This window comes from Helicoverpa armigera, chromosome 5 (assembly GCF_030705265.1).
Source record: "Helicoverpa armigera isolate CAAS_96S chromosome 5, ASM3070526v1, whole genome shotgun sequence".
Lineage (NCBI taxonomy): Eukaryota > Metazoa > Arthropoda > Insecta > Lepidoptera > Noctuidae > Helicoverpa > Helicoverpa armigera.
This window is the reverse complement of record NC_087124.1, coordinates 44897-70206: the sequence shown is the minus strand read 5'-3', so window position 1 is coordinate 70206 and position 25310 is coordinate 44897. Positions and strand designations below refer to the sequence as shown.

At 44.2% G+C, this 25310-nt stretch overlaps 1 protein-coding gene across 1 annotated transcript; it reads left to right on the top strand.

Annotated features, from left to right (window-relative positions):
• Positions 1–1540: 1540 nt before the first annotated feature.
• LOC110377659 (uncharacterized) lies at positions 1541–23831 on the top strand. The gene is given in 15 exon segments (XM_049842307.2): positions 1541–1698; positions 9424–9729; positions 9812–9973; positions 9976–10167; positions 10243–11441; positions 11507–11627; positions 13624–13917; positions 14004–14153; positions 14237–14408; positions 14477–14617; positions 15072–15264; positions 15398–15662; positions 21272–21449; positions 21524–21693; positions 23667–23831. Coding segments are annotated over 14 exon segments (3600 nt in total). The 5' UTR covers positions 1541–1698; positions 9424–9515; the 3' UTR covers positions 23816–23831.
• The last annotated feature ends 1479 nt before the right edge of the window (positions 23832–25310 follow it).

Here is a 25310-nt window from a genome sequence, read left to right as displayed (position 1 = left end):
AGGCCGATGTCGTCACTTTATATTGACAACTAGCCGTTTTCCCGCGTTCCGTGGGAGCTACTGCCCGCACCAGGATAAAATATACCCTATGTTTCTCGCAGATAATATAGCTTTCTAATGGTGAAAGAATATTTAAAATCGGTCCAGTAGTTTTTGAGTTTATCCATTACAACCAAACAAACAAAGTTTTCCTCTTTATAATATTAGTATAGATAGATGACAAGTATTTGACAGTGACAGTCTGTGACAGGTATAACCTGAGAATCGATGTGTTGTTTATTTCAGTTTTTATTTGTACTTGAGCGAAAGAAAGTTAGAAAAGAATTATGGAGAAAGGATTTATGAAAGCTGATAGTTTTATGGTCGCTTAATTCTATGCTAATAACCAAGATGACACAAACATAACCTCAATAACAAACACAAACTTTACGTTCCTCTGCACAGTTCTATTTTACCGCGTACACGACTCGAAACATTTGAATTATTATTTGTGCTAAATGTTTCAAAATAAATTTAAATGTTTGAAATATTTGTTTTTGTATCTACCTATATTATACGAATACATTATTAACATTTAGAAATCAATGAGTTTTTTCTAATTAGTTTCTTCTCGTTAGATGTGCGTTAAACTGTAGAGGAACACATAGTATACTGACGTCACAGTCACGTGATCGAGCGTTTTCTGGACAATGTTTTAAGAAAAATATAAAAAAATGGAATACATAAAAAGTAAAGAAAAAATATAGGGGGTGATCTTTAAATTATTTAGAAGCTATTACATATATTGGTCTATACGGTAGTTTGCTCTACAATCACATTCCGCTATTTTTTCTTTTAAATAGGTAAATGGTTTTATCCTTTTCTGTGATTCAATAATGAATCATATTTCTGCAAATGATTTACGATTGCAATATGATTGTAGAGCAAACTACCGTATAGACCAATGGCAAACCAATGAAATGTCATTGGAATACGATTGGTCTTATATTAGTAGGTAGCAGAATTCCCGCTAAGGTTAAAACTGCTATTGCGATTCAATTTTTATTCAGTTTTGGCATCAACTTAGCAGAATCGGGTCCCTGCTAAGTAGCTTTCATCTGTAGTTGCACCTTGCACCCTAAACCTATGAATGACTGGACAAAGATTTTATGCTAAAAGTTCACCGTCACAGAATATGTAGATGTAGGTACCTACATTCGGTCTTGGTACTTGTTCTAATAGCATTATGCGCGACCAGGAATGTGCCAATGTACCTACTGAACGATATAATTATTTTGCGCTTGGAAATTCTAATGAAGACAAATACAGTGCTAAAAGCGAGTGTAAACCATAGTATTCTGTGTGAGTCGTTACTTATTGTTACAGCAGTGTATTATTGACGAGGAATAGAGGACATGATGATATCACTTTGTTCCGTTTGATCCCTTGGCTCCGTGAAGCGATGTGTTTGTGCCGGAGGCTGGGCCGGGATCGTTAGACGCGGCGCGGCGCGGCGTCGCGGCGGCGGCGGCCCGCGCAGGCGCGCGGCGCGGCCGGCCGGGAGTGCGGCTGCCCGCGCCGAGCGGGAACATCGCGCGCCCGACGCCGCCGCGCGCGATCCGGCACGTGTCATGCCCTCATATTCCGACACATACGTGCGTGTTTACGGACAATGTGGATTCTACTAATAATCGGTGCTGCTTAGCGGGTTTTGCTAAAGTAAGTTCAATGCCGGTTTTAAAATACCCTAGAGTGTAGGTGCAAAGTTTGTGTTTCATATCGAGAGATTTAAGCCTGTTTTTACCAAAAAGTAAAACATCTAAGTTATCAAGTGATTACCACGAGTAAACCTAACTTTATACGCAAGTTATATACCGGGTTATCATCATGTTCCTCTGGCAGTTGATCAGTCACAGGCTCGTGTGGAACAATCCACCCCTAACTCGTCTCATCCCTTCTGTCATATCGGCATACTCGTACAGCAGTTAGTGTGACTGCTGTGTTATACAAGAATTAGTCGTGTCATTATTTTGCCTTCATTTACTGAGTGCGCGATTACAGCTAAATAGTTTTGCTACGAACAAAGAGTAGGTAGCAGGCTGTTGCTACGATTATTATTTATTCGTTATTTTATCAAATTAATCCCACATTCACGGAGAGAATTATCAAAACTAGCTTTGGTAAAGTGAAACTCTGCAAATAGCTGTACTGCCAAGATGTTTGTAGCGGTTTCACCCGCGTACACGGAGAACTACTCTCCATACCCGAGTAAAGCATAGTCTATGAAACACGTAAATATTTGGCTTTCTACTAGGAAAATAATAGTGAAGTTTCAAAAATGGATAGACAGATTACCAACGTCACAAACTTTACCTGTTCAAGTATCCATACTATGTTTATTGTCGTTGCCTCTTCATTATATCTTTATGATTACCTAAATCAATTAGCACTCAAATAATGTAATCAACTTAACAAACCACTTTAAACAATGTCGGACATCAAACGAACCATGTTATCGTAGACGGGCTTGATGTGCTGAACCACTTCGCATTGTGTGAGACAGGCAGCCGCACTAGCACGGCAGCACGCGCAGCGCTCAGCGCGCGGCGGCCGCACACTGAGCACATCACGTCGCTGATTCAAGGCCAAGCTTTGATACATTTACATAGTTCTTGGTGATTGACTAGGTCTTCATTTGTGATCACACCACACCAACACCTAGTACTTAAATAATTGCCTAAGTACAGGTAATGTAAAAGATAAGCAGACAATAAGAATTCATCGTACAGTAAGATATTCAATAGTTAAGACGAGTACTAAGCTTTAATATGTTTAAATAGTGTATTGAATACAAGGAAGACTTAGGTATTAGTTATTTTTACATATGTCACAGCCAAAGTAATAAGTCTGAATATTATATATATTATCTAGCTATTATTTGTAATATCTTCTCAATTTGGATAAAGTGACAATCGACACAGAATTAATCACATTAACTAGCAATTTTATATAATATCTCCATAGACTTGGATAATGTAATAAAATAAGTAGGTAAACATTATTATTTCATGTTAACTACGTGTCTGCAGGTAGCGGCGACCTCTCGGTCCTCTCTGGGGTGAGAGGTAATGGTATGCCTTCGTCTCATGCAGACGCTAGAGAAGTTAACACCTCTCATCCCAGCTGCTGCCATGGACGTGGAAGGCAACAGGGCGCCTCGGGTGTCGAGTGACGTCTCCCGGCCATCGTAGGCGTGGGTCTGTTGTGGGCGGTGAGTTTCGGGTGGCTCATCGTCCTTCCATCTCTTAGAAGACACGGGCCCGTCTCGGCAGCGCGCGTTGTTTCATGCGCTCCACGAAGAGATTCAGCAAACTCCATTGGGTTTAACTAACAGTCTGACACTCCTTCACGCTGCTCACCCACAGCGGGAGGAATCATTTGATGATTTATCATAAAAAAGTCGACAACAACTTAAACCGTTTTTAAGAATTAGTCAGTAGTAAGTTGGTTATACCATATTTGTTACTTTGGCTAACTTTGACCAGCTATTATGTATTTAGATAAAGTGATTAATTTATCACATTGTCAGGTCAATTTGGGTATTGTAAATAATGACCAGTGATTATGAATAATATCTATTTAATCACTTTGGCTGTAACACATATATGTAGTTCTGTTTTGTTTGCCTCGTCTACTAACCTACCATCACCTAACGAGCTGCCAGTCGGAACACTGGCAAGCCCAACATCACATTGCTCGCATTGCGTGACAATGTAAGGAAGATAGGTAAATATCAAAACATATTGTGATCACTACTGATCACCGAGCTTATTCCTCTCCAAGTTATCTTCCATCCCACCGTTAGTCAATGGTCTGACGGCTCTGGAAAATGACCAGAAACATTTTCAACCGACTTGCAAAAAGGAACAAAGATTTCTTGAAGAAACCTGGTATTTTTAGGGTTCCGTACCCAAATGGTAAAACGGGACCCTATTGTTTCCGCTCTACTGTCCGTCCGTCCGTCCATCTGTCACCAGGCTGTATCTCATGAACCGTGATAGTTAGAGAACTGAAATTTTCACAGATGATGTATTTTTGTTGCCGCTATAACAACAAATACTTACTGAAAACTAGAATTAAATAAATATTTTGGGGGGCTCCCATACAACAGACGTGATTTTTTTGTCCGTTTTATAAATAATGGTACGGAACCCTTCGTGCACGAGTCCGACTCGCACTTGGCCGGTTCTTTTTTTTAATTCTTGCCGTAACATGGAAGCGCGCCTTGTCATGCGATCCTAAGCAGTTCTTTTTTATCATGGGGAAAATCCTCATGGACTACCCTCCACCTGAGGTCGGTGGAGGGGGTGTGACGGACTCTTACCGGCTAAAAACCCACCCAGTGTTGCCTTCTATTACCTATTGTCGAGGGCACGGGTATTGCCAAAGCATTCTTCCGCACCCCCGACAGGTATTTGGCCCGCCAGATGTTCAAAGGCGGGCCCCGTCACCCTTTGTGGCCGTAACCCAGCGGCCACAGCAAACTCCACTAAGAGAGGCGCGCGCAACACAACGCCACCGTCTCGAGGGCTATTTCTGATCGGGCGACAGACGCCCCTAGTCTGTCGCCCGCAGACCGCGCCTTATGGTGGCCGGAGATCAGCCACCCTGCGACGCTCACCACGTCTGCTGCGGGCGGGGAGAGAGGCAGCAGTTTCTCTCTCCCTTTTCACCCTTCTTCGCTGCCGACCAAGCAGGACACGACAGCCGGCAGCGAAAGACTTCTCGCAGCATCGCCCGTGCTGGGCACTCCACCAACGTGTGCAGCGCCGAGTCCTCGCTGCAGATGCCACAGAGTCGGCATTCGGGCGTGGGCTCCCGGCCTATGCGACACAGGAACTTTCCGAAACACCCGTGTCCGGTAAGAACCTGCGTCAGCCGGAAGCTGCGGGCGCCGTGGCGTCTCTCCAGCCACTCCTTTAGGATGGGCCTTATCGCTGCGATAGTGGCGTGCCCTACCGTGGGTCGCGCAACTTATGTTGCGGCTTGACTGACTTCTTACCGCTGTTACTATTATAATTACTTCTTATTAATTAATTTTGCTATTATTGTTTTTTCTTTATTTCCCACAACTACACAACAACTATTCGTATCACTGAAAAGCTTTAAATAAAGGCTTATGTTTAACTGATCACCAGATATAGTAACAAATAGCAGACAAAAATAGTAAATGATCACCAAAATTAAACTCGCATTTTAATGTAAAACTCATCATCATCCTCCTGCCCTTATCCCAATTTTATTTGGGGTCGGCGCAGCATGTTTTCTTCTTCCATACGCTTCTATCTGCCGTCATCTCACAAGTAACATTCTTTCTTACCATATCTACTTTCACATTTTAATGTAAAACTATCACCAACGTTTTAACACTTTGCTATCCTATTTAAGTGAAATTACTCCAAAATAAATCATGTGTAAGCCAAAAATAGTAAATGATCACCAAAATTATACCACCATTTTAAAGTAAGATTATAACCAAATATTTAAGCAAAATTAGTCCAAATAAATCATTGTTATCCCAAAAGTAGTAAATGATCACCAAAAGTAGTAAATGATCATCAAAATTATACCAGCGTTTTAATATAAAATGAAAATCAAAGTTTTTACATTTTGCTACCCTGTTTAAGTAAACTGACTCCAAAAAAAAATGAGTTCGGCCTGATACAATAAATGTAATAACATTATGGGGACCCTTTTCCTGCACTAGGGTGGAAAATTGTCTATTGCATGCCTCTAAACAGTGCGATAAGAGCGTGTTTTCGAGGGAGTGTATTGAGAAACGAATTCTTCTTCTTTCTCCTGCCCTGTTCCCAATTTTACTTGGGGTCGGCGCAATATGTCATTTTCTTCCATTTTCCCCTGTCACTCGTCATACTGACACTCACGCATGCATTGCAAGCCGGACACATAACTTAATATGGCATCATAATACTTTATTTGGTAATAAGCCTACATTTTATGGCAATCACAGTGACTTATTTAGGCAAAAATAATACATTAATTTGGTCGTCAAGAGTTGGTGATCATTTACTAAATTTGGTGGTCGAATACAATTTAAAGTGAAGTCGTGACTAAAATAGCTGGTACTATTACATTTTTAGACTTTATTTTTCTGGTGTTCAGTAGATATTTCTGGTTACAAAACTTAGGGTATCAAAGCATTTTATGGTGGTCATTATATTTGTTCCCTTAAATAAATAACCTTTTTACAAAAAAATTAAACCGACTTCCCGAAACACTAAAAAGCAAAAAAAATAACTAATTTTAGGTGCATCGGCCTAGAAGTCGGTGGCAAAATTAACTTAGTAACATCCATTAGACACCGACTTCTAGGCTTTTCAATTTGCAAAATATGATTTTTGTTAATTTATATAATTTTCATCTATAGTCGATAAGGTAAGAAAATTAATTAAAATTTTCTAGACTTTTTCTCTACAGTCGGTAAGCCAGGACTCGATGTTAATTTTTATTTCTTTAGCCGTTTTCTCTAATATTGACAATTTTTTGTATACTAAAGAGAATTTTAATTCTACAAAACAAATAATAGTTTTAAAACAAACTAAACAGTAGAAAATAAATAATAGTTTAAAAAAAATTAAAAAAAACACGCTTTTTATAGAAAAACTAACTAAATAATAGAAAATAAATTTTAATGAATTTAAATTAAGAAAACAGTGTTAAAAATTTCAATGAATATAAATTAATAATAGTGTGAATACAAAAAAAAATAATTAAAAAAAGCGTGGGGTGCTTTTTAAGATATCATCGAAATGAAAATCACTGTACTCATATCTGTCAATAAAATATTTATAACTATTGACACCATGCACTACCTTTTTTAATGTATTTTTTTTGTATTCACACTATTATTAATTTATATTCATTGAAATTTTTAACACTGTTTTCTTAATTTAAATTCATTAAAATTTATTTTCCATTTTTTAATTCGTTTTTCTATAAAAAGCGTGTTTTTTAGTTTTTTTTAACCCTTAAATTGGCAAATCAATTTATTACAAAAATTTAATTATTTTTTGTTATTTCCTGGTTTATTACGATGACAGATGACTGAAAAAAATCGAAAAAAAAATCTACCTATTACAGTTTTCGCGAAAATCTCGGGGTACGTTGCCAACTATAGTGGTTCTTCTGTTCGTACTACGTGGAGTACGTTGCCAAAATATGAATAAAACACATTTTAGTAAAATCTTCACTTCATTAATCATAATTCTTATCAAACTACATAATATGCATTTATTGCGTGTGAGATTAGCGGAAGCAATTTCTTTTGTTACTTTCTCCTACCATAAAACACAAGAGCACATTGCATTTCACGCAAAAAACTTTAGTTCTTCTATCTTTGCAAAACCTACAGCGTGATTGCTTATCTGCTATTTCTGGAAAATGTCCGACAGCATTTTCTGACACTGTCCACCGGCCGTTCAGCTGTAGGTTTCTGAATTATTTTCTCCTTCACCTATCCAAATTCCACCATGTACCGGACCCCTTTCAAGTGCCGACGTCTTGAAAGGGGTCGGGTGCAAAGATATAAGCATATCTGCTAAATCAGGTCGTTTCAGGTTCAAGCACTGCTGAAAAAGAAAAAGAACATGCTGTATGACATACAATTCACAACACAACTGAAGTCATTTTACATAAAAACCAACAAACAAAGGCTAGTTTGTATTTCTAAGTAATAGGCAATGTACTCCGTGTATACCAAAGTTTATGTTGTGGACTTCACTACGTACTTGGCAACGGTATTCAGGGAGTACATACACAGTTATGAACTTATAAAATTGCGATTACATTATTTACACACAAAATTACGAATGATTGATATTATTTATAATGTTCCTATGCAATTTAAAGCCAAATAACCACAAGTCCCATCCAAAAAAATGTAGAAAAACACAAAAAACTTACCCGTGACCCGGATACACCAGACCGCTTCGAAGACATTTTGAATTTGACAGCTATTTTTCAATGGAACCACATTCAAATATTTTTTCTACCAAAATATACAATAATGACAAGCCAAAAAGAACAAAAAATTGTATTTTTTTAAAGATTGGTACTACATTCGATTTAAAAAAAGTGAATGTCTTTTGTGGAGTACACTGCCAATTTAAGGGTTAACTATTATTTTTTAGTAATTTTTTCGTGGCTTTTCTTATTTAATTTGAACTGGTGTCCAATGTTGTCTCGGAGCGTGTCGTACCTGGCTATACTGTGAGTATAGCCAGGTACGACACGCAGGTCAGTTCAATGTTTTTCGAAGCCGGTTTCTATTTATAGTTAAAAAGTTTTTTAATTTCATGGTTTTCAGTTTTGGGTCTAAAACTATAATAGTTGCAAATTGTGTACCCGAAATGATGCAATTTCTCATCAATATGAATTAAAATGAGCCCAAACACAAGGTAGCTGATCTGTTATCAACCGTTTAGGAGTTCTCTAAACTGCACTTTGCCTTTATGGTCAGATCTCACAATGCAATGTGAGATCGCGATTGCGAGAAGAATGAAAATAAAGAGAGATTAAAAATACATTTATTCGAGCGCGAACAAAAAATTATACATACAAAATAATATACAAACATTAGACATAAAAAAACGAAGTACATACAATAAGAGTTTAAAGGAGACACAAAACAAGAAGAAGGTACAGTACATAACGAAATAATTGTTACACCCACATGATACAGCCCTCGCTCAGCATAATGCTGAGACCCTATACGGGACAAAAGCCTCAGCGCCAATTTTCATCAAAGGCGAGAAAGGTGTGAAGGAATGAAATAAGCGCAAACACGTGGTAACTATACATGTGTGTAGCTGACGACACTACAATGAGATGGGTCATGGGACGAGAGCTTTACATAGAGATAGGTCATGGCTCCACAGCTAGCTCGTTGGAGAAGGTGAGCCACACTTGAGGGAACCCCTTAACCCTTGAAAGCAGCTTCTTCGTCTCAGGGGTTATTTATTCTAATTGATGTGATCGTGTATCCTCATATGAGTTATGGTTGGCACTTCGGATAATTGAGTGTGAAAAAAAATTCAGAATTATGACTAAACATTGAAAGGCAAAAAATTTGCTATACAAATAAGTACGAGGTGATGGTGATAACTAAACAGCGGAAACCTCAAGACACCGACTACCAAAGCCATGACAATAATATTTTTTCCTTCTCAATGTTTTTAATGTCGGTTCCTATTGAAGCAGTAAAATCAGTTTTGTAAAATTTTTGCCGAGGCCAATTTATTTACTTCGGAAGTTCGATTCCTCAGGCAGTGGAAGAGCATGTTAGCCTTCTAAATATGTAAAGAAGATAAGACCGTACAGATACCATCGCATAAGAGCCATTGATCTGCTTTATAAATGTAACAGGTGGGTCGCCTCGCCGTTTGATCCGGTGCAGCCAGGCGAGCGAGGCAGCGGAGCGAGCGCGCGGCGGCCGCATGGCGCGCGTCCCGTGAGGCATGCGCGCGCTCCTGCCGCTGCTGGCCGCCCTGTCCGCCGCGGCCGCGCCCCCCGCCGCCCCCCTCGCCGCCCCCCTCGCCCCACTCGCGCTCGTGCTGCGCGCCGCCTGCCCCGCCGCGCTCCGCACTGCCTTCCACGAGCCAGCCGCGCTCAGCTATGAACCGATGCGAGGATTATTCGATCGATACCGAGTGCGACTTCTCACCTACGAAGGTGAGGACAAGGTGTGACTAACTTTTGTTTAGCACAGTAACGCCTTCATAGAGTTTTGTTGAGAGCTGTTTGGTTCGAGCAGACACTTGTGGGCCCGAATGGAGAGCGAGAGTGACGCTACGCGCTCTGAGTGCTGTGAGCGAGGGCGGTGCGGTAGCGACAGCGGGCTGCGCCGGCGCCGACTTGTGCGCCGCGCTGGTGGCGGCGGCGCGCGCGTTGCGGCGGGCGCTGCCGGCGGCATGCGCGGCGGGCGAGGCGCGCGCGCCGTGGCGCGGCTGGCGGCGCGGCTGCGCTGGGCGCGCGCGCTTCTGGCGCCGGCCGCGCCGCGCTCCGAGTGCGGCGCCGCGCTGCGGGCCGCGGCCGGCGCGCTGGCGGCCGCGGGCGTGGCGGTGCGCAGCGCGCCTCTCTCGCCGCAAGAGCTGGCGCGCCAACCTGATGGTCAGTGTTGCAGCAGCTGGCGCCCCCACAGCCGGCGCACGGCATGCACCGCTCAGCCTGTATGTTGTGTTGCAGTTGTGATCCTGTGTGCCTCCCGCGGCGGTCGCGGGACGGGCGCGGCGGCCGAGGGGCGGAGCGCGGCGGGGGAGGGACCGCCGGCGCTGCTGTTGCTGGTGGATGAGTGCGACCGCTCTCCTAACGGCGTCCGCACGCTGCAAAATGATACTTATGATGCTTTCCAATTAAGCAATATCACTTTAGCTATAGGCGAATCGCTAACTACGAGAAACATAAAGCGCTCAATAATAGACCAGCTGCCCGGCTCAGTCGGGGATATTGGGGCCAAGTCGTCAACGTTGGCCGACGGATATAAAATGCACCGTTTAAAAAATTCTACAAAAATGGACTCCGTCCGCCTTAAATCAGATATTGATGATGGCAAGAATACGTTTTTGCAAAATAAGTATAAGGGTAAAGTAGGCAAATCCGAGAGCTTCGAAGCCAACAATGATGTGGACGCCCCACATCAGAGTAAAGCAGCTCGCGCCACTGACGCGTTGTCGATCGACATTGAGTATTTGTTAACTCCAATCGAAATCACATATTTTCGGCGTGTTCTGCTTCTCATCGATGAGCATTCGGCACAGGAGCCCGTTACCGAAAATAAACTTGTGTATGATGAGATAATAGAAGGAATCAAAAATCAAGAAGAAGCAGAACACGCACAAGTAGAGTACGTTGACATAGATTTTTACTTATACGAGCGATCGAGCAACGCGACGATCTCTTGGAGGCTCGCGGCCGTGCTCACGGCCAGCTCGGCGGCGCTGGACGCGTCGCGGCGCGGAGCCGTGCGCCTGGCCAACGAGTCGGCGCGCCTGCACGGCTGGAGCGCGGCCGCCGCGCAACGTCCGCTGCCCGCCGCGCCCTGGGCCGCCGCCGGCGCCGCGCTGCTGCTGGCCGCCGGCGCCGCGCTGCTGCTGCGCTGGGCCGCCGCGCGCCGCCGCCGCCGCCGCCGCCGCCGCGACGCCGTGCTCTCGCCCGCCGACTTCACCTTCCCGGTAGACGAGCGGCGGCGCGTGGGCGAGGGCATGGAGACTATGCTGTCGTGCTGGCTGCAGCAGCTGCACGAGTTCGGCGGGCCCGAGCTGGAGCGGCCCGACCTGCTGAAGCAGCCGACGCTGCCCGCGCCCGCCGCGCCCCGCGCCCCCTCCGCGCCCTCGTCCACGTGCAGCGTGAACCGCGTGGCGCTGGACCGGCGCGTGCGCTACAAGGTGAGCGCGCTCGCACGCGGCGCCCGCGCAGCGTGCGAGCGCAGCACTGACCGGCGCGTGCGCAGGGCGACGTGGTGCACGTGCGGCAGCTGCCGGGCCCGGCGGGGCTGGAGCTGCGCCGCAAGGCGACCGACGTGCTGCTGCTCATGCAGAACCTGCGCCACGAGAACCTCAACCCCTTCATTGGTGAGACGCGTCGCCTTACTCACTACTGTAGGTACTCCACCGCTCACCATTATCATAATGTGGATTCCGGGATTGCATTCTGGATTCTGAATTCCATTTTGGAGCGATTATATCCGGGAGTGGCGGCAGAAATTAAAACTTTAGTATTAACGTTGTGCATATTTAAAGATTAAAAAAAAAAATTGGTTGCCTGCTACTGCCTCTTCGGCGACACTGTCAACACCGCCTCGCGCATGGAGTCCACAGGTTTCTTACACTTCTTGCTACTAGCAGTTTTAACACCATCAAAAATTTTCACCGTTTTAAATCCAGAGCGTGTGCAAAATTTCAACCTGATCGAAGACCGGAAAGTGGGTCAAGTGAAGCTAAATAAGCGTGTTTAAAAAAAGTACTTACCAAGACAGTTAGTGTTGCATATTTTTCTGATGAATTCCCCACGATGTCAACCATGTCGATGTAAAAAAAATAACTTTGTCACTCGGGAATAGGGCTGCCATCTCGAATTTCGCCAAACCCGGACAAACATTAAAGAAAACCCGGACATTTGGAGTAAATCGCATTTTTTCCCCGAACGAGTACGATTTTTTTTTAAACAAAAAAACTTTTTACAAAAAAATAAAACCGACTCCCAAAAACACTGAAAAGCAAAAAAAACTATTCTTAGGTGCATCGGCCTAAAATTCGGTGTCTATTGGATGATTATACGTTTATTTCGCCACCGACTCCTAGGCCGATGCACCTAAGAATTTTTTTGTAAAAAGTTTTTTATTTTTGTCTTTTCAGTGACAAGTTTAGTTGTCACTGAAAAGCCATCCGCATTAGTGGAAAGTTCGTATCAATACGAATAATATAAGCCCAAACACAAGGTAGTTAACATATTTAGTTGACGAGTTGCGTCGACCTTCTCTGGTCTCCATCATCAGGTCAGCTCCAAACCTTCACTGTTACAAAGGTCTCGTCAATACAAAGAACGCCCAAACACGAGGTGGTTTACATATTCAGTTGTCGAGTTCCCTCGACCTTCTCTCGTCTCCATCATCAGGTCAGCTCCAAACCTTCACTGTTGCATAGTGTTATCAGACGTACACCTCATTGTCAAGTTTTTAACCTATGCTCGCCTACAATTTTCAAGAGATGCCCTCGATTTCTCAGGGTTTCTACCATTCCGGAATTGCATTCTGGATTCTGAATTCCATTTTGGAGCGATTATATCCGGGAGTGGCGGCAGAAATGAAAACTTTAGTATTAACGTTGTGCATATTTAAAGATTTTGAAAAAAAAATTGGTTGCCTGTAAAGTCGGTATACGGGCGAAAGTTTTACGTGACAACGACTTTGAGTGGTAAAATAATTTTAATGTGAATATTCATTCGTATAGTAGGAAGAAGGATGAAATAATAGTAACAATTTAAAACATTTATTAGCGCAAGACATGAACCGGTGTGTGTGCCTATCTCTCTCACTCTCTCGCTCTTAGGCGGGCTAACTGTGCTTGAGTGGAAGGGACGCGTGCCTTTCACTTTTTATGTCTGTCTCTCTCGCTCTTAGGCGGGCTAACCATGCCCGAGTGGAAGGGACGCGTGCCTCTCACTCGCTCTCATTGTGTTCGCATAACGTGAGCGGAGCGTAACGCAGTTTCTTGAAGTGTCACCCGGCAAACCAATTTATAAGACGTTGTCACGTCAAAAACAACCAAAAATTTTGCATGAATTGCTTTAATTTATCAGAGTTTAATTTTCTTTTTTTTTTTGTTTTTAATATTTATCATAAAAAAAAACAACTTCTAAAAACCCTAAAAAGTAACAAAAACCTGTTGGATACACCGGTTAATAATAATATTAACAAGACCGCTATGCATTAAATCCGTAAAAGTAGTTTTATTTAAATTAAATGAAAGAGTTTGCTGAACTTATAACCTCATTATTCAGTGGACGTAGTACCTAGTTCATAAGTACATTAGAGTGGCTCTTTTGAGAGTGCTTGCGGCGTGCCGGCAGGGTGCCTGTGCTCACCGCGGCCGGCGCTGGTGTTCGACGCGTGCGGGCGCGGCTCGCTGGAGGACGTGCTGATGGCCGACGACATCAAGCTGGACTGGACGTTCCGCCTCTCGCTGCTGACGGACCTGGTGCGCGGCATGCGCTACCTGCACGCGTCGCCGCTGCGCGTGCACGGCCGCCTCTCGTCGCGCAACTGCGTCGTCGACTCGCGCTGGGTGCTGCGCGTCACCGACTTCGGCCTGCCCGCGCTCATCCGCGCGCAGGCGCTGCCGCAGCCACTGCGCGCCGCGCGCGGTGAGCAACTGGCGCCATACCCAATATAGCTTTTTCAACTAACAACAACAACATACAAGTGTACGGAGAGGGTCCTTGATGTACAGACTTGCTGTGGACCGCACCCGAGCTGCTTCGCGAGCAGGGAGGCGGCGGGCGCGGCACGCAGCCCGGCGACGTGTTCTCCTTCGCTATCATCATGCAGGAGGTGATCGTGCGCGGTGAGCCCTACTGCATGCTCGCGCTGACGCCGGAAGGTAAGGTCGCGCGCGGGGGCTCGGCGCGTGAAGGCGCGGTTGCGTGATGGCGTGGGCGTGTGGCTCACTGCGGCTTGTTGCAGAGATCGTGGAGAAGGTGTCACGGCCGCCGCCGCTGATCCGGCCGTCCGTGTCAATGGGCGCGGCGCCGCCCGACGCCGTCAGCGTCATGCGCCAGTGCTGGAGTGAGGCGCCCGACTTGCGCCCTGACTTTCACCGCCTGCACGACATTTTTCGTCACTTGCACCGTGGCAGGTAAGCGCCTCGCATCTCACGCATCGCGCGTCTCACGCACCTGCTCTTACCAACACTTCTAATTGCAGGAAAATCAACATAGTTGACTCCATGTTTGAAATGCTGGAAAAATATAGTAATAATCTAGAAGAACTAATTAAGGAGCGGACTGAGCAGTTGGATATGGAGAAGAAAAAAACTGAACAACTTCTAAACAGGATGCTTCCGAGGTATTCAGACAAACATATTTTACAGTCGATGCATCATTGATGTAAAAAAAAATAATATCTAATAGAATCATGAGCAAAATTAAGTTTTTTTTCCGCTCACTGGAGACCCGAGTACATGCACTTGTGCTTGAATCTAGTTCCGGGGCACTCTAAGGACGCTGTCCCACTTGTGGCTGAGCAAGTTGAAGACGTTGTTGGCGCTCCCACGCGTACGAAACATGAGAGAAGCACTGTAGCATCTTACCCCATATAGTCCTAGTGATATTGCACAACAGCAGGCTTAGAAAACTCCTTTGATGAACCCCCACTTTGACCTCGAAGCAAGGCTACAGGTGAACCGAGTTAAAAGAGATCCTGTAAACTTAACCGAGTTGACTGAGAAGGATATGGTTATATTATATTAAGTTATTGCTTGTCTCTGCATCAACATGTGAAGTCTCAACGTGTCTCGCAGGTCGGTGGCGGAGCGGCTGATGTTGGGGTCGCGCGTAGAGCCCGAGGAGTTCTCCGATGTGTCTATCTACTTCAGTGACATTGTAGGCTTCACGGCGCTGGCGGCGCGCTGCACGCCCGTGCAGGTGGTGGACTTGCTCAACGACCTCTACACCACTTTCGACGCTGCCATTGAGCAGTATCGCGTCTACAAGGTACCCATATGTCGAAGTGTTGTCCTCACCCATATTTAGAAGCTGTCAATCTTATCTACATTGATTGACGAAGTACCCATGCTAACTGGTAGGTGTGTGAGCACGAAGCAGGTAATGGCTGCTATCGGTGCAGGTGGAGACCATCGGCGACGCGTACATGGTGGTGGGCGGGCTGCCGGTGCGCACGCGCGACCACGCCGAGAGCGTGGCCACCATGGCGCTGCACCTGCTGCACCTGGCCGGGCGCTTCCGCCTGCGCCACCTGCCCGAGACGCCGCTGCACCTGCGCATCGGGCTGCACTCGGGCCCGTGCTGCGCCGCCGTCGTGGGGCTCACCATGCCGCGCTACTGCCTCTTCGGCGACACCGTCAACACCGCCTCGCGCATGGAGTCCACAGGTTTCTTACACTTCTTGCTACTAGCAGTTTTAACACCATCAAAAATTTTCACCGTTTTAAATCCAGAGCGTGTGCAAAATTTCAACCTGATCGAAGACCGGAAAGTGGGTCAAGTGAAGCTAAATAAGCGTGTTTAAAAAAAGTAAAGTACTTACCAAGACAGTTAGTGTTGCATATTTTTCTGATGAATTCCCCACGATGTCAACCATGTCGATGTAAAAAAAAATAACTTTGTCACTCGGGAATAGGGCTGCCATCTCGAATTTCGCCAAACCCGGACAAACATTAAAGAAAACCCGGACATTTGGAGTAAATCGCATTTTTTCCCCGAACGAGTACGATTTTTTTTAAACAAAAAAACTTTTTACAAAAACATAAAACCGACTCCCAAAAACACTGAAAAGCAAAAAAAAACTATTCTTAGGTGCATCGGCCTAAAATTCGGTGTCTATTGGATGATTATATGTTTATTTCGCCACCGACTTCTAGGCCGATGCACCTAAGAATTTTTTGGAGAAAGTTTTTTATTTTTGTCTTTTCAGTGACAAGTTTAGTTGTCACTGAAAAGCCATCCGCATTAGTGGAAAGTTCTTATCAATACGAATAATATAAAAACACAAGGTAGTTTACATATTTAGTTGACGAGTTGCGTCAACCTTCTCTGGTCTCCATCATCAGGTCAGCTCCAAACCTTCACTGTTACAAAGGTCTCGTCAATACAAAGAACGCCCAAACAAGAGGTGGTTTACATATTCAGTTGTCGAGTTCCCTCGACCTTCTCTCGTCTCCATCATCAGGTCAGCTCCAAACCTTCACTGTTGCATAGTGTTATCAGACGTACACCTCATTGTCAAGTTTTTAACCTATGCTCGCCTACAATTTTCAAGAGATGCCCTCGATTTCTCAGGGTTTCTACCATCAGATCCTGATCTGATGACGATGGGACCAAATGACAAGAATACCCTTTCAAATAAAAAAAGAATTTTTGAAATCGGTCCAGGCGTCTTTGAGAAATCGAGTAACAAACATAAAAAAAAAATACAGCCGAATTGAGAACCTCCTCCTTTTTTTTAAGTCGGTTAATAATATCTAATTTGTAATCCATTTACTATAAACATATACTCAAATTCAATGAGGTGCTTCCGTACATGAAAAGTGTCCGGACATTTCTTGAAACCCCGCCCGGACGGCCCCCGGACGGCCTCCAAACGAGGACAAATCCGAGAAAAACCGGACGGATGGCAGCCCTACTCGGGAATAATGTAGCTTCCTAAGAATGGAAGATTTTTTCAAATCTTTGTAGTTTCGGAGTCTTTCTTATATTATTATTCACCCGCATCCCGTGGAAACCTCTGCACGAACCCGGATATAAAGTAGCCCATAGCCTTCCTCGATAAATGGGCTAAGTATCTAACACTGAAAGAATTTTTCAAATCGGACCAGTAGTTCCTGAGATTAGCGCTTTCAAACAAACAAACTCTTCAGCTTTATAATATTAGTATAGATACATATATGTCGGAGGGCGCCGAAACATCAGGATGGCACTATCGTCCGACATCAGTTAGGGTAATCGTACAAAGAGATAACTCAAAGAAACTTAAACAAACTCAAAACTCAAACGTTTATTCAAATTGGTCAGAACAAAAGACAACCCCCAAAACGCCCGCCCTTCGCCACTTCCTATGTGTTTTGGCTTGGGGAGAAGAAGTGGCGGAACAAACTCCCCAGCAACACATCTCTGTCTGTTAGGTTAGAAGAACCTTTACACTTTAATTTCAAAAGACACCTTACACACTTTACAATATGGATCTACAACGGTACTACAACACTAGGTACACAATAACACTAGGTACACTAGACGTGACGTAGGGCAGTTTCGATATGTGTGCAGCACGACGACTCGACCAAGACTGAGCTCCGCGGACGCCACGCCGACCACCACTACTCTGCCAAGCGCGCCAAAATGTTGTTTCACCGGAAACGCCACCAGAGGGCGCGCTTGCGTGACGTTTAGTGTCCGTACTATTGACAGTCTCCGACACGGCCATCCTGCGTAGACCCACGTCCTCGTGGGTTAATCTGCAACAACACAAACACAGCACAGTATGCACAGTACAACCTCGGCCACTCCTGACCACTATGTAGCACACTGAACAAAAGTCACACAGATCCATCTGAACCACAGAACCACATAGGGTCATAATTACGCCACATAGGCTTATTAATATCGCTCACACTTGAATGCCACACAGGCTATCAACTGCCAGACAGGCTACCAACTGCCACACAGGCTCCTAGCTGCCACACAGGCTCCTAGCTGCCACACAGGCTCCTAGCTGCCACACAGGCTCCTAGCTGCCACACAGGCTCCTAGCTGCCACACAGGCTCCTAGCTGCCACACAGGCTCCTAGCTGCCACACAGGCTCTAAAGATCAGTAAAGGGTAAAAGTTCACACATGTGACCATGGCTACACTTCGTTTATTTCATGAACCTCACAATAATCTAAGTCATCAATGTTTTAACTGCTAAATCACAACACACACATACCACAACCATGTACCATCGTCGTCATAAAGACATAGAATTGAGTACCGGCTCTATATTATTTCTAAAAATCAATCAAATAGCAGTTCAGTTAAGCCCAATAAAACCCAATAAAACTAGTAGACCTCGTCCTGTTCTTCAGGCTCGGTTCACCTTAGATGTTATCTGTTAAGTCAGAAATGGAAAGTGCTTAGGCATCAAATATTGACAACATATGGGTCAGCAACAAACCTTCTCGATGGTAAGACCTAAACACATGTTATGGGTTTTAAGAATAGCAATCACCATTTAAATGAAGAAACTAGTTACATTAAATTCTAAGCACGAAATCAAAGAAAGATCCAATTGCTAGTCAGACTCAACTTGTAAATTACTAAATCGCTAGGCTTCACATGACCGTTGTCCCTTAGCCGAGCTCTCAGCCCATCCTGGCCTCCTAGGGACCACAACCACAACCACAGTGACATGACACCAACTGTACCACAGATGTATACGGGTCTCTTCCTGGTCACCCCGATGCCGTCACACAGGCCAACGAGTCTCTTCCAGGTCACCCCGATACCCATCATAGTTACAGCTTAACACAATAAAAACAGTACCGCAGACTTTACACAGGTCTCTTCTTGGTCACCCCGATGCCATCACACAGGCCAACGGGTCTTTTCCAAGTCACCCTGGTCTCTATCATTGGTACAACTTAGCGCAACGAAATTACAGAGTAGGTGAACGTAACACTTTACCAAAAATCTATAGTCTGATGCACAATTCAATCAAATGACGCAAAAACTGAAATATTCTAACTTTAGGATATTGATGAGATCAGGTAACTAATAATTTTCAACTCTAGGATCAAACCTAGGTTCACTTTAGCTGATTCTGATTATCTACGATTCCACTAATTAATAAGGACTACCACTAAACAACGAGACTGAAACTGCCTCAAGTTTAAAAATGTCGTAAGACAAATAACCTCAACATAAAGCAAAAATGGATCGGTCTCACCGGGTTTCCACTCAACACCTCAACGCGCATGACAATGCGCACATCGCTATGGCGCGCAGTACAGCAAGGCTTTCGCGGACGTGAAGCCACGTAGATGCACGAGCACCAACACTCCGACCTCACGATGACACGTCAGGCTCCTGGCAGCTGGGATGCTCCGCAGTAATTTTGTCGCCATATTGCACAATAACGACCGTCATTGTTGAAACATGAAAAAAGACAAATTCGGTTAATTTTCTAGCATACCCTCAATAAGTAGCTTGACATGTAACAATGGAAAACGATACCATTACCATAACCGTGGTTACCATACTTGTACCTTCGCTGAAATTCTTAATAAATCTTCTACTACAAACTTCATTTCAAATTATCGACGTTACATTTTTTTTTGTTAGTGGGTAGAAATTTATCTTCGCATGGCGAATTCGAAACGCATGTGGGCATTCGGATTGCATCCCACTTCTGATGTCGGAGGGCGCCGAAACATCAGGATGGCACTATCGTCCGACATCAGTTAGGGTAATCGTACAAAGAGATAACTCAAAGAAACTTAAACAAACTCAAAACTCAAACGTTTATTCAAATTGGTCAGAACAAAAGACAACCCCCAAAACGCCCGCCCTTCGCCACTTCCTATGTGTTTAGACTTGGGGAGAAGAAGTGGCGGAACAAACTCCCCAGCAACACATCTCTGTCTGTTAGGTTAGAAAAACCTTTACACTTTAATTTCAAAAGACACCTTACACACTTTACAATATGGATCTACAACGGTACTACAACACTAGGTACACAATAACACTAGGTACACTAGACGTGACGTAGGGCAGTTTCGATATGTGTGCAGCACGACGACTCGACCAAGGCTGAGCTCCGCGGACGCCACGCCGACCACCACTACTCTGCCAAGCGCGCCAAAATGTTGTTTCATCGGAAACGCCACCAGAGGGCGCGCTTGCGTGACGTTTAGTGTCCGTACTATTGACAGTCTCCGACATATATATATTAATATTCTATATATTCTAATCTTTCGGATAAAAAAATATATAAAAAACCCTCTTTATTATATTAGTATAAAATAATTATGTATTGAACGACTACAGAAAAGATTCCTACGTCATCTTTCTTATTACTGCAACATGGGGAACAAACTCAAATCGTACCAAGAAAGATTAAAATACTTCAGAATGGTCTCACTGGAGAAGCGTAGAGAAATGTTTGACTTAGTTTTCCTTTAAAAACTTGTAACCGGATCTTTGAACTGTCCGGAATTGCTTAGTAAGGTGTCCTATCATGTGCCACGAAGACTACCTAGAAAGTCTAACAGAGAACTGTTCAGCCCTCCAAAAAGTAACACAAAAAGGCAGCACTCCTCATTATCCAGAATGTATGCTGTGTACGAGACGAGCAATGCAGTGGGGACATTGATTTGTTTCACACCCCTCTAACCTCGCTTAAGAGGATTCTAAATCGTGATGATTAATTTAGTCACAAATATTTGTCTGACAGCATGTTATGTATTCAGTTTGTAAAAAAATGTTTTGTTTTTTTTTTTCACTGTTTCATTTTCTTTTCTTTTTTTTGGCTTAGTTAAGTGGGTTTATGTGCATGCAGTGCTCTTCTTTAAGAGATGAGGCACTTAGATATAAGTTTAAATGTAGGTATAGTTATAGATGTAACCGTGTACTCATTGTTGAAGAGCCAAACTAAATAAATAAATATGTCGGAGAAACATTGTTCTGAGCGACATCGTCATTAGTGGTTGCAGGCTCAGTGGGTCTTTGGGGTAATATGCCGGGAGCTCTCGCCGAATGCCACCACTGAGGCATCTGTAGCGTAGACTCGGCGCTGCACACGCTGGTGGAGTGCCCAGCATGTGCACCATAGCGCCGTGAACTGGCGGAGGTGGTGGATGCTGCGGGAAATCTTTTGCTGCTAAGGAATTCGAAAAAAAATACATATAATTTGCTAAATGAACCCGATACGATTTGGGAAAATAGGTAGAGGTTCAGTCTCGATTATTGGATCAGGGGGACAGTGACATGACGGGCGTGGTGTCCGCAGGTGCAGCGTGGCGCATCCAAGTATCAGCAGCCACGGCGGAGCGGCTGATGGCGGCGGGCGGCTACCGGCTGCGCTCGCGCGGCCTCACCATGATCAAGGGCAAGGGCGCCATGCACACCTACTGGCTGCTCGGCAAGGAGGGCTTCGACAAGCCGCTACCCACCCCGCCGCCGCTGCAGTCAGTTTTGTCTCTACTTTTTGAATGTCAGTTTTATCAAATTCGATTTATCAACCAGAATCGCTCGTCTTCAGGTCTGAGGAAGTCCTGTTCGAGGTAGATGGTGAGAGCGATTGTGAGTCCTCCCCGGCGCCCAGCTGCTCGCCGCCGCCGATGCCGGCCGAGCCCTCCGCGACGGTCGCTTCCGCCGCGCCGACCGTCGAGCGCCAGCGCTCCGATCCCACCAGCGCCGCCGACAAGCAGGGTGAGCAGCATGTCGATTAATATACAATAATCTGATAAATGTACATGACGTCTTGATTCCATATTAAGCAATCTCTTTGCATTTATCATAGCAGATATGACAGACCTTCTTAGTACTCTGTAGCAAAACCGAATGCAAGCATTTTGGACCTTCTGAATACATTTGTTTGTCTTTTGAACCATCCTAGGTCCATAAACAACATCACAGTAATTGAATGACGAGAGCACCAATGAATCAGATAGAAGTTTCCTTACGTCTTCAGAGAGGAATTCCCGAATACTTTTAGCCTATAAAATTCATTCCGCACTCGGCACTAAGCTATTAATATGGTCTCAAAAGCGGAGTTCATTGTCCATAAGCAGACCTAAGAGTTTAGTAGTTCTTACCCTTTCGAGCTCCAATCCGTTCACAACAATTGGTTCGTATAGATTTTCAGCAGTATTTATTTGGTGTTTCGTACCGATTATCATGCATTTGGCTATAGATGCGTTGAGTACCAGTGTTATTTTAAGACTAGTCGACAATTCGATCTAAATCTTTCATGATATTTTTATATAATATACTTCTTTCTGCATAACTTATTTCTGAAGGCTTAACCTTTAAGTATGGACGTGATTTTTTCTTAACACTACTGCGGACGTGGAGTCTCACAGGCTCCTATATGCACACACTCTTTTTTTGAGAATTTGATATCAGGTAGCTTTAAAACTGATTGGATATTGAAGTTACGGGATTTAACAATAAAATAACGTGCTTATGTAATCAATTTTTATTAAAAAAAATATAGAAATGTGAAAAATCAAAAATTATGGCACTTTTAAGTCTAAATTTACTTAGGCTACATTTTTAGATATTAAAAACAGCCAAACTTATTACTATAACAAAATGAGTCTTTTTTTCTTAAAATATAATACATAAGGAACCAAAAACACAAAACAACAACTTCAGGTAACTAATACAAAAAATATTGACAACAGTCTAATAACGCAAATTTATTGGCAGTCAGTGCACAAATGTCTGGAACATTGGAGACACACAGGTTTCTTGCATCCAACACAAACATAGGTATATCGATCTTGGTCCTGATCTTCATCACTGTCACTCTCATGATTTTGACTCCACTATAAACAAACCTTCAATATTCTCTTCATTGTCAGACTGATCCGTAGCTAACAACTCACTCACTTCTTGTTTGAAAGATGTTTGAAAGTTGGATCTGCGACACGAAATTTTTTTCGCGCAGGGCTTTGAATAGGGCCCGTAGACGGTCCTTTTGATTTAGAATTACCGACATTATTTATTTTTGACATTTTGTACTACAAAATCTGAAATAAACATAATCGCCCTTATAAAATATGTTATATGACAACAATGGACGTGTAGCCTGACAGGCTCCAGTCAATTTTTATATGGTTATTACTCCCGTGACATTCACCGGACGACACAACCTCCACCCTCGTTGGTAGTTTGGCACCTAAAACAAAAGCTACTGAGCCGCTCAATCGCGGGGAGCAAGGGGAAATAGGCGAAACTATAAAAACGTAAACATTAAGTAGCCTGTGAGACTCCACGTCCATACTTAAAGGTTAAATGACTTACATATATCTGAGTATCGTCTGCATATAGGTGGACTTTACAGTATTGCAGGGTCTTTGGTAAGTCGGTTGTGAAAATAACGAAGAGACAGACTCAAAATAGACCCCTGTGGAACACCTCTATGGACAGGCAGCAGGCTTGATTTGCTTGCAATTCCCCTATCATCATCTATTACTAATTGTTGGAATCTAAGCGTAAGATATGATTGAAACCATTTGCAGCTATCGACAGAGACCCCGTAATATTTTAACTTGGCAAGTAGAAGCACTTTATTTAAGTAATCGAAAGATCTCGAATAGTGTAACAGTATGAGCATCGAGCATCACGAGCATATAAACTAGCGCGATCCAGTATTACATACATGATGTCGTCGTCAGCATGGCAACGGTCCGGCGCCGTGTCAGCAGACAGCAGCCCTCCGCGGCCGGGCCGACGCTCCACTGACTCGGGCGACTCGCGCTCTGCTCTGCCGACCGGCGACCACAGCGCGCAGTACTCGCGATACAGGTGCTTCCTCTATGTCTGAGTGTTGAGTAGCGTGTGGCGGGCGCTTGCTGAAGTGCTGTGTGCTGCAGGTGCCTGGGCGCCGGGCGGCGGCCGCTGCGGCGGCAGTGGTCGCTGGAGCGCGGCGACACGCTGGCGGCGGCGGCGGCGGCGCCGGGCGCGCAGTCGGCGCCGCCGTCGCCGCCCGAGCCGCTGGCGCTGGCGGGCTGGGCGCCGCCGCGCGCCGCTCGCTACCGCACGCGCCCGGAGCCGGCGGGCCCGCTGTAGCGAGCGCGTCACTGCGAGACAATAATTTTCGTAGAGTGTGGTGTCGCAGGCCGCCGCTCGCGCTCTTCTGTGATGAGCGTCGGCTGGCGCGCTGATGCGGCCGGACTGGTTTCTGTCAATATACATTTTTACAATAGCGATTAGGATTTCAATTGTGATTTATTGCAGATAGTAGGTGTATTTTTGAAATTTTTCGGATACCTAAATAAATAAATTTATCTCTAATATTTATGACTTTTATTACTATTTCACTCTGTCTTTGTTTACCGTTTATTTCAACCAGGTAAATACAATGCAAATTGGACATGAATAAGGAGGTTATTTAAAAAAATTATGCATGTTGCATCACTGATCACAATCATCATCATTTGTTTACTTCGTAGATGTAGTTTGTAATGTGGGCTGACAGTCATGTTTTAGTCTATTCTAGGCAATATTGTACTAAATCCATCGACAAACAGCAATATAGCCACATTTACGTTAACCGCAGACAACGCGGCGTAATGCGTCTATAAATCAATGGTTGCATAGATATAATGTATAGGCTGTAACATATGAACGGCATTTTAGCCCTAATTTACAGGTAAAATGATAAGAGGGATCTATTTAAAACCACAGCTCAAGCTGGATTTAACCGGATTTACGATTGGCTCATTTGCAATGGACTCACTCTTAACACCTCCAAAACAAAATTTATGACCTTCTCGATGCGATCCCTATCCCATCAAAATGACCAGATTGAATTAAAAGCTCACACCTGTCCGAACAGTACTCAATATTGTCAATGTCCCCACATATCTTCTACTGACACCATTAAATACCTAGGCATTACTGTAGATAAGCATCTAACCTTCAATCCACACATCCAACATCTTACTGGAAGAATTCGCAAGGTTATTTATGTGTTCAAGACCTTAAGACACGTCGCTAATGCCACTATAAGTAATACGCACTGTATATTTTGCCTTGTGTCAGTCTATTATATCTTACTGCATCACCACCTGGGGTGGTGCTGCAAAAACTCACCTCAAACAATTAGAAATAGCCCAAAGAGCCGTTCTTAAGGTATCCACTTTTAAGCCAATACTTTTCCCCACATCAGAATTATATAAAGAGTGCAATGTGCTTACAGTGAGACAACTTTTCATTTTAAATATTATTCTCCACCAACATAAAATAACACCACCAATTCAACCCACACACAGAAGGCAGAATAAAATTTGTAACGGCCCCGCTCCTCATTTTACTTT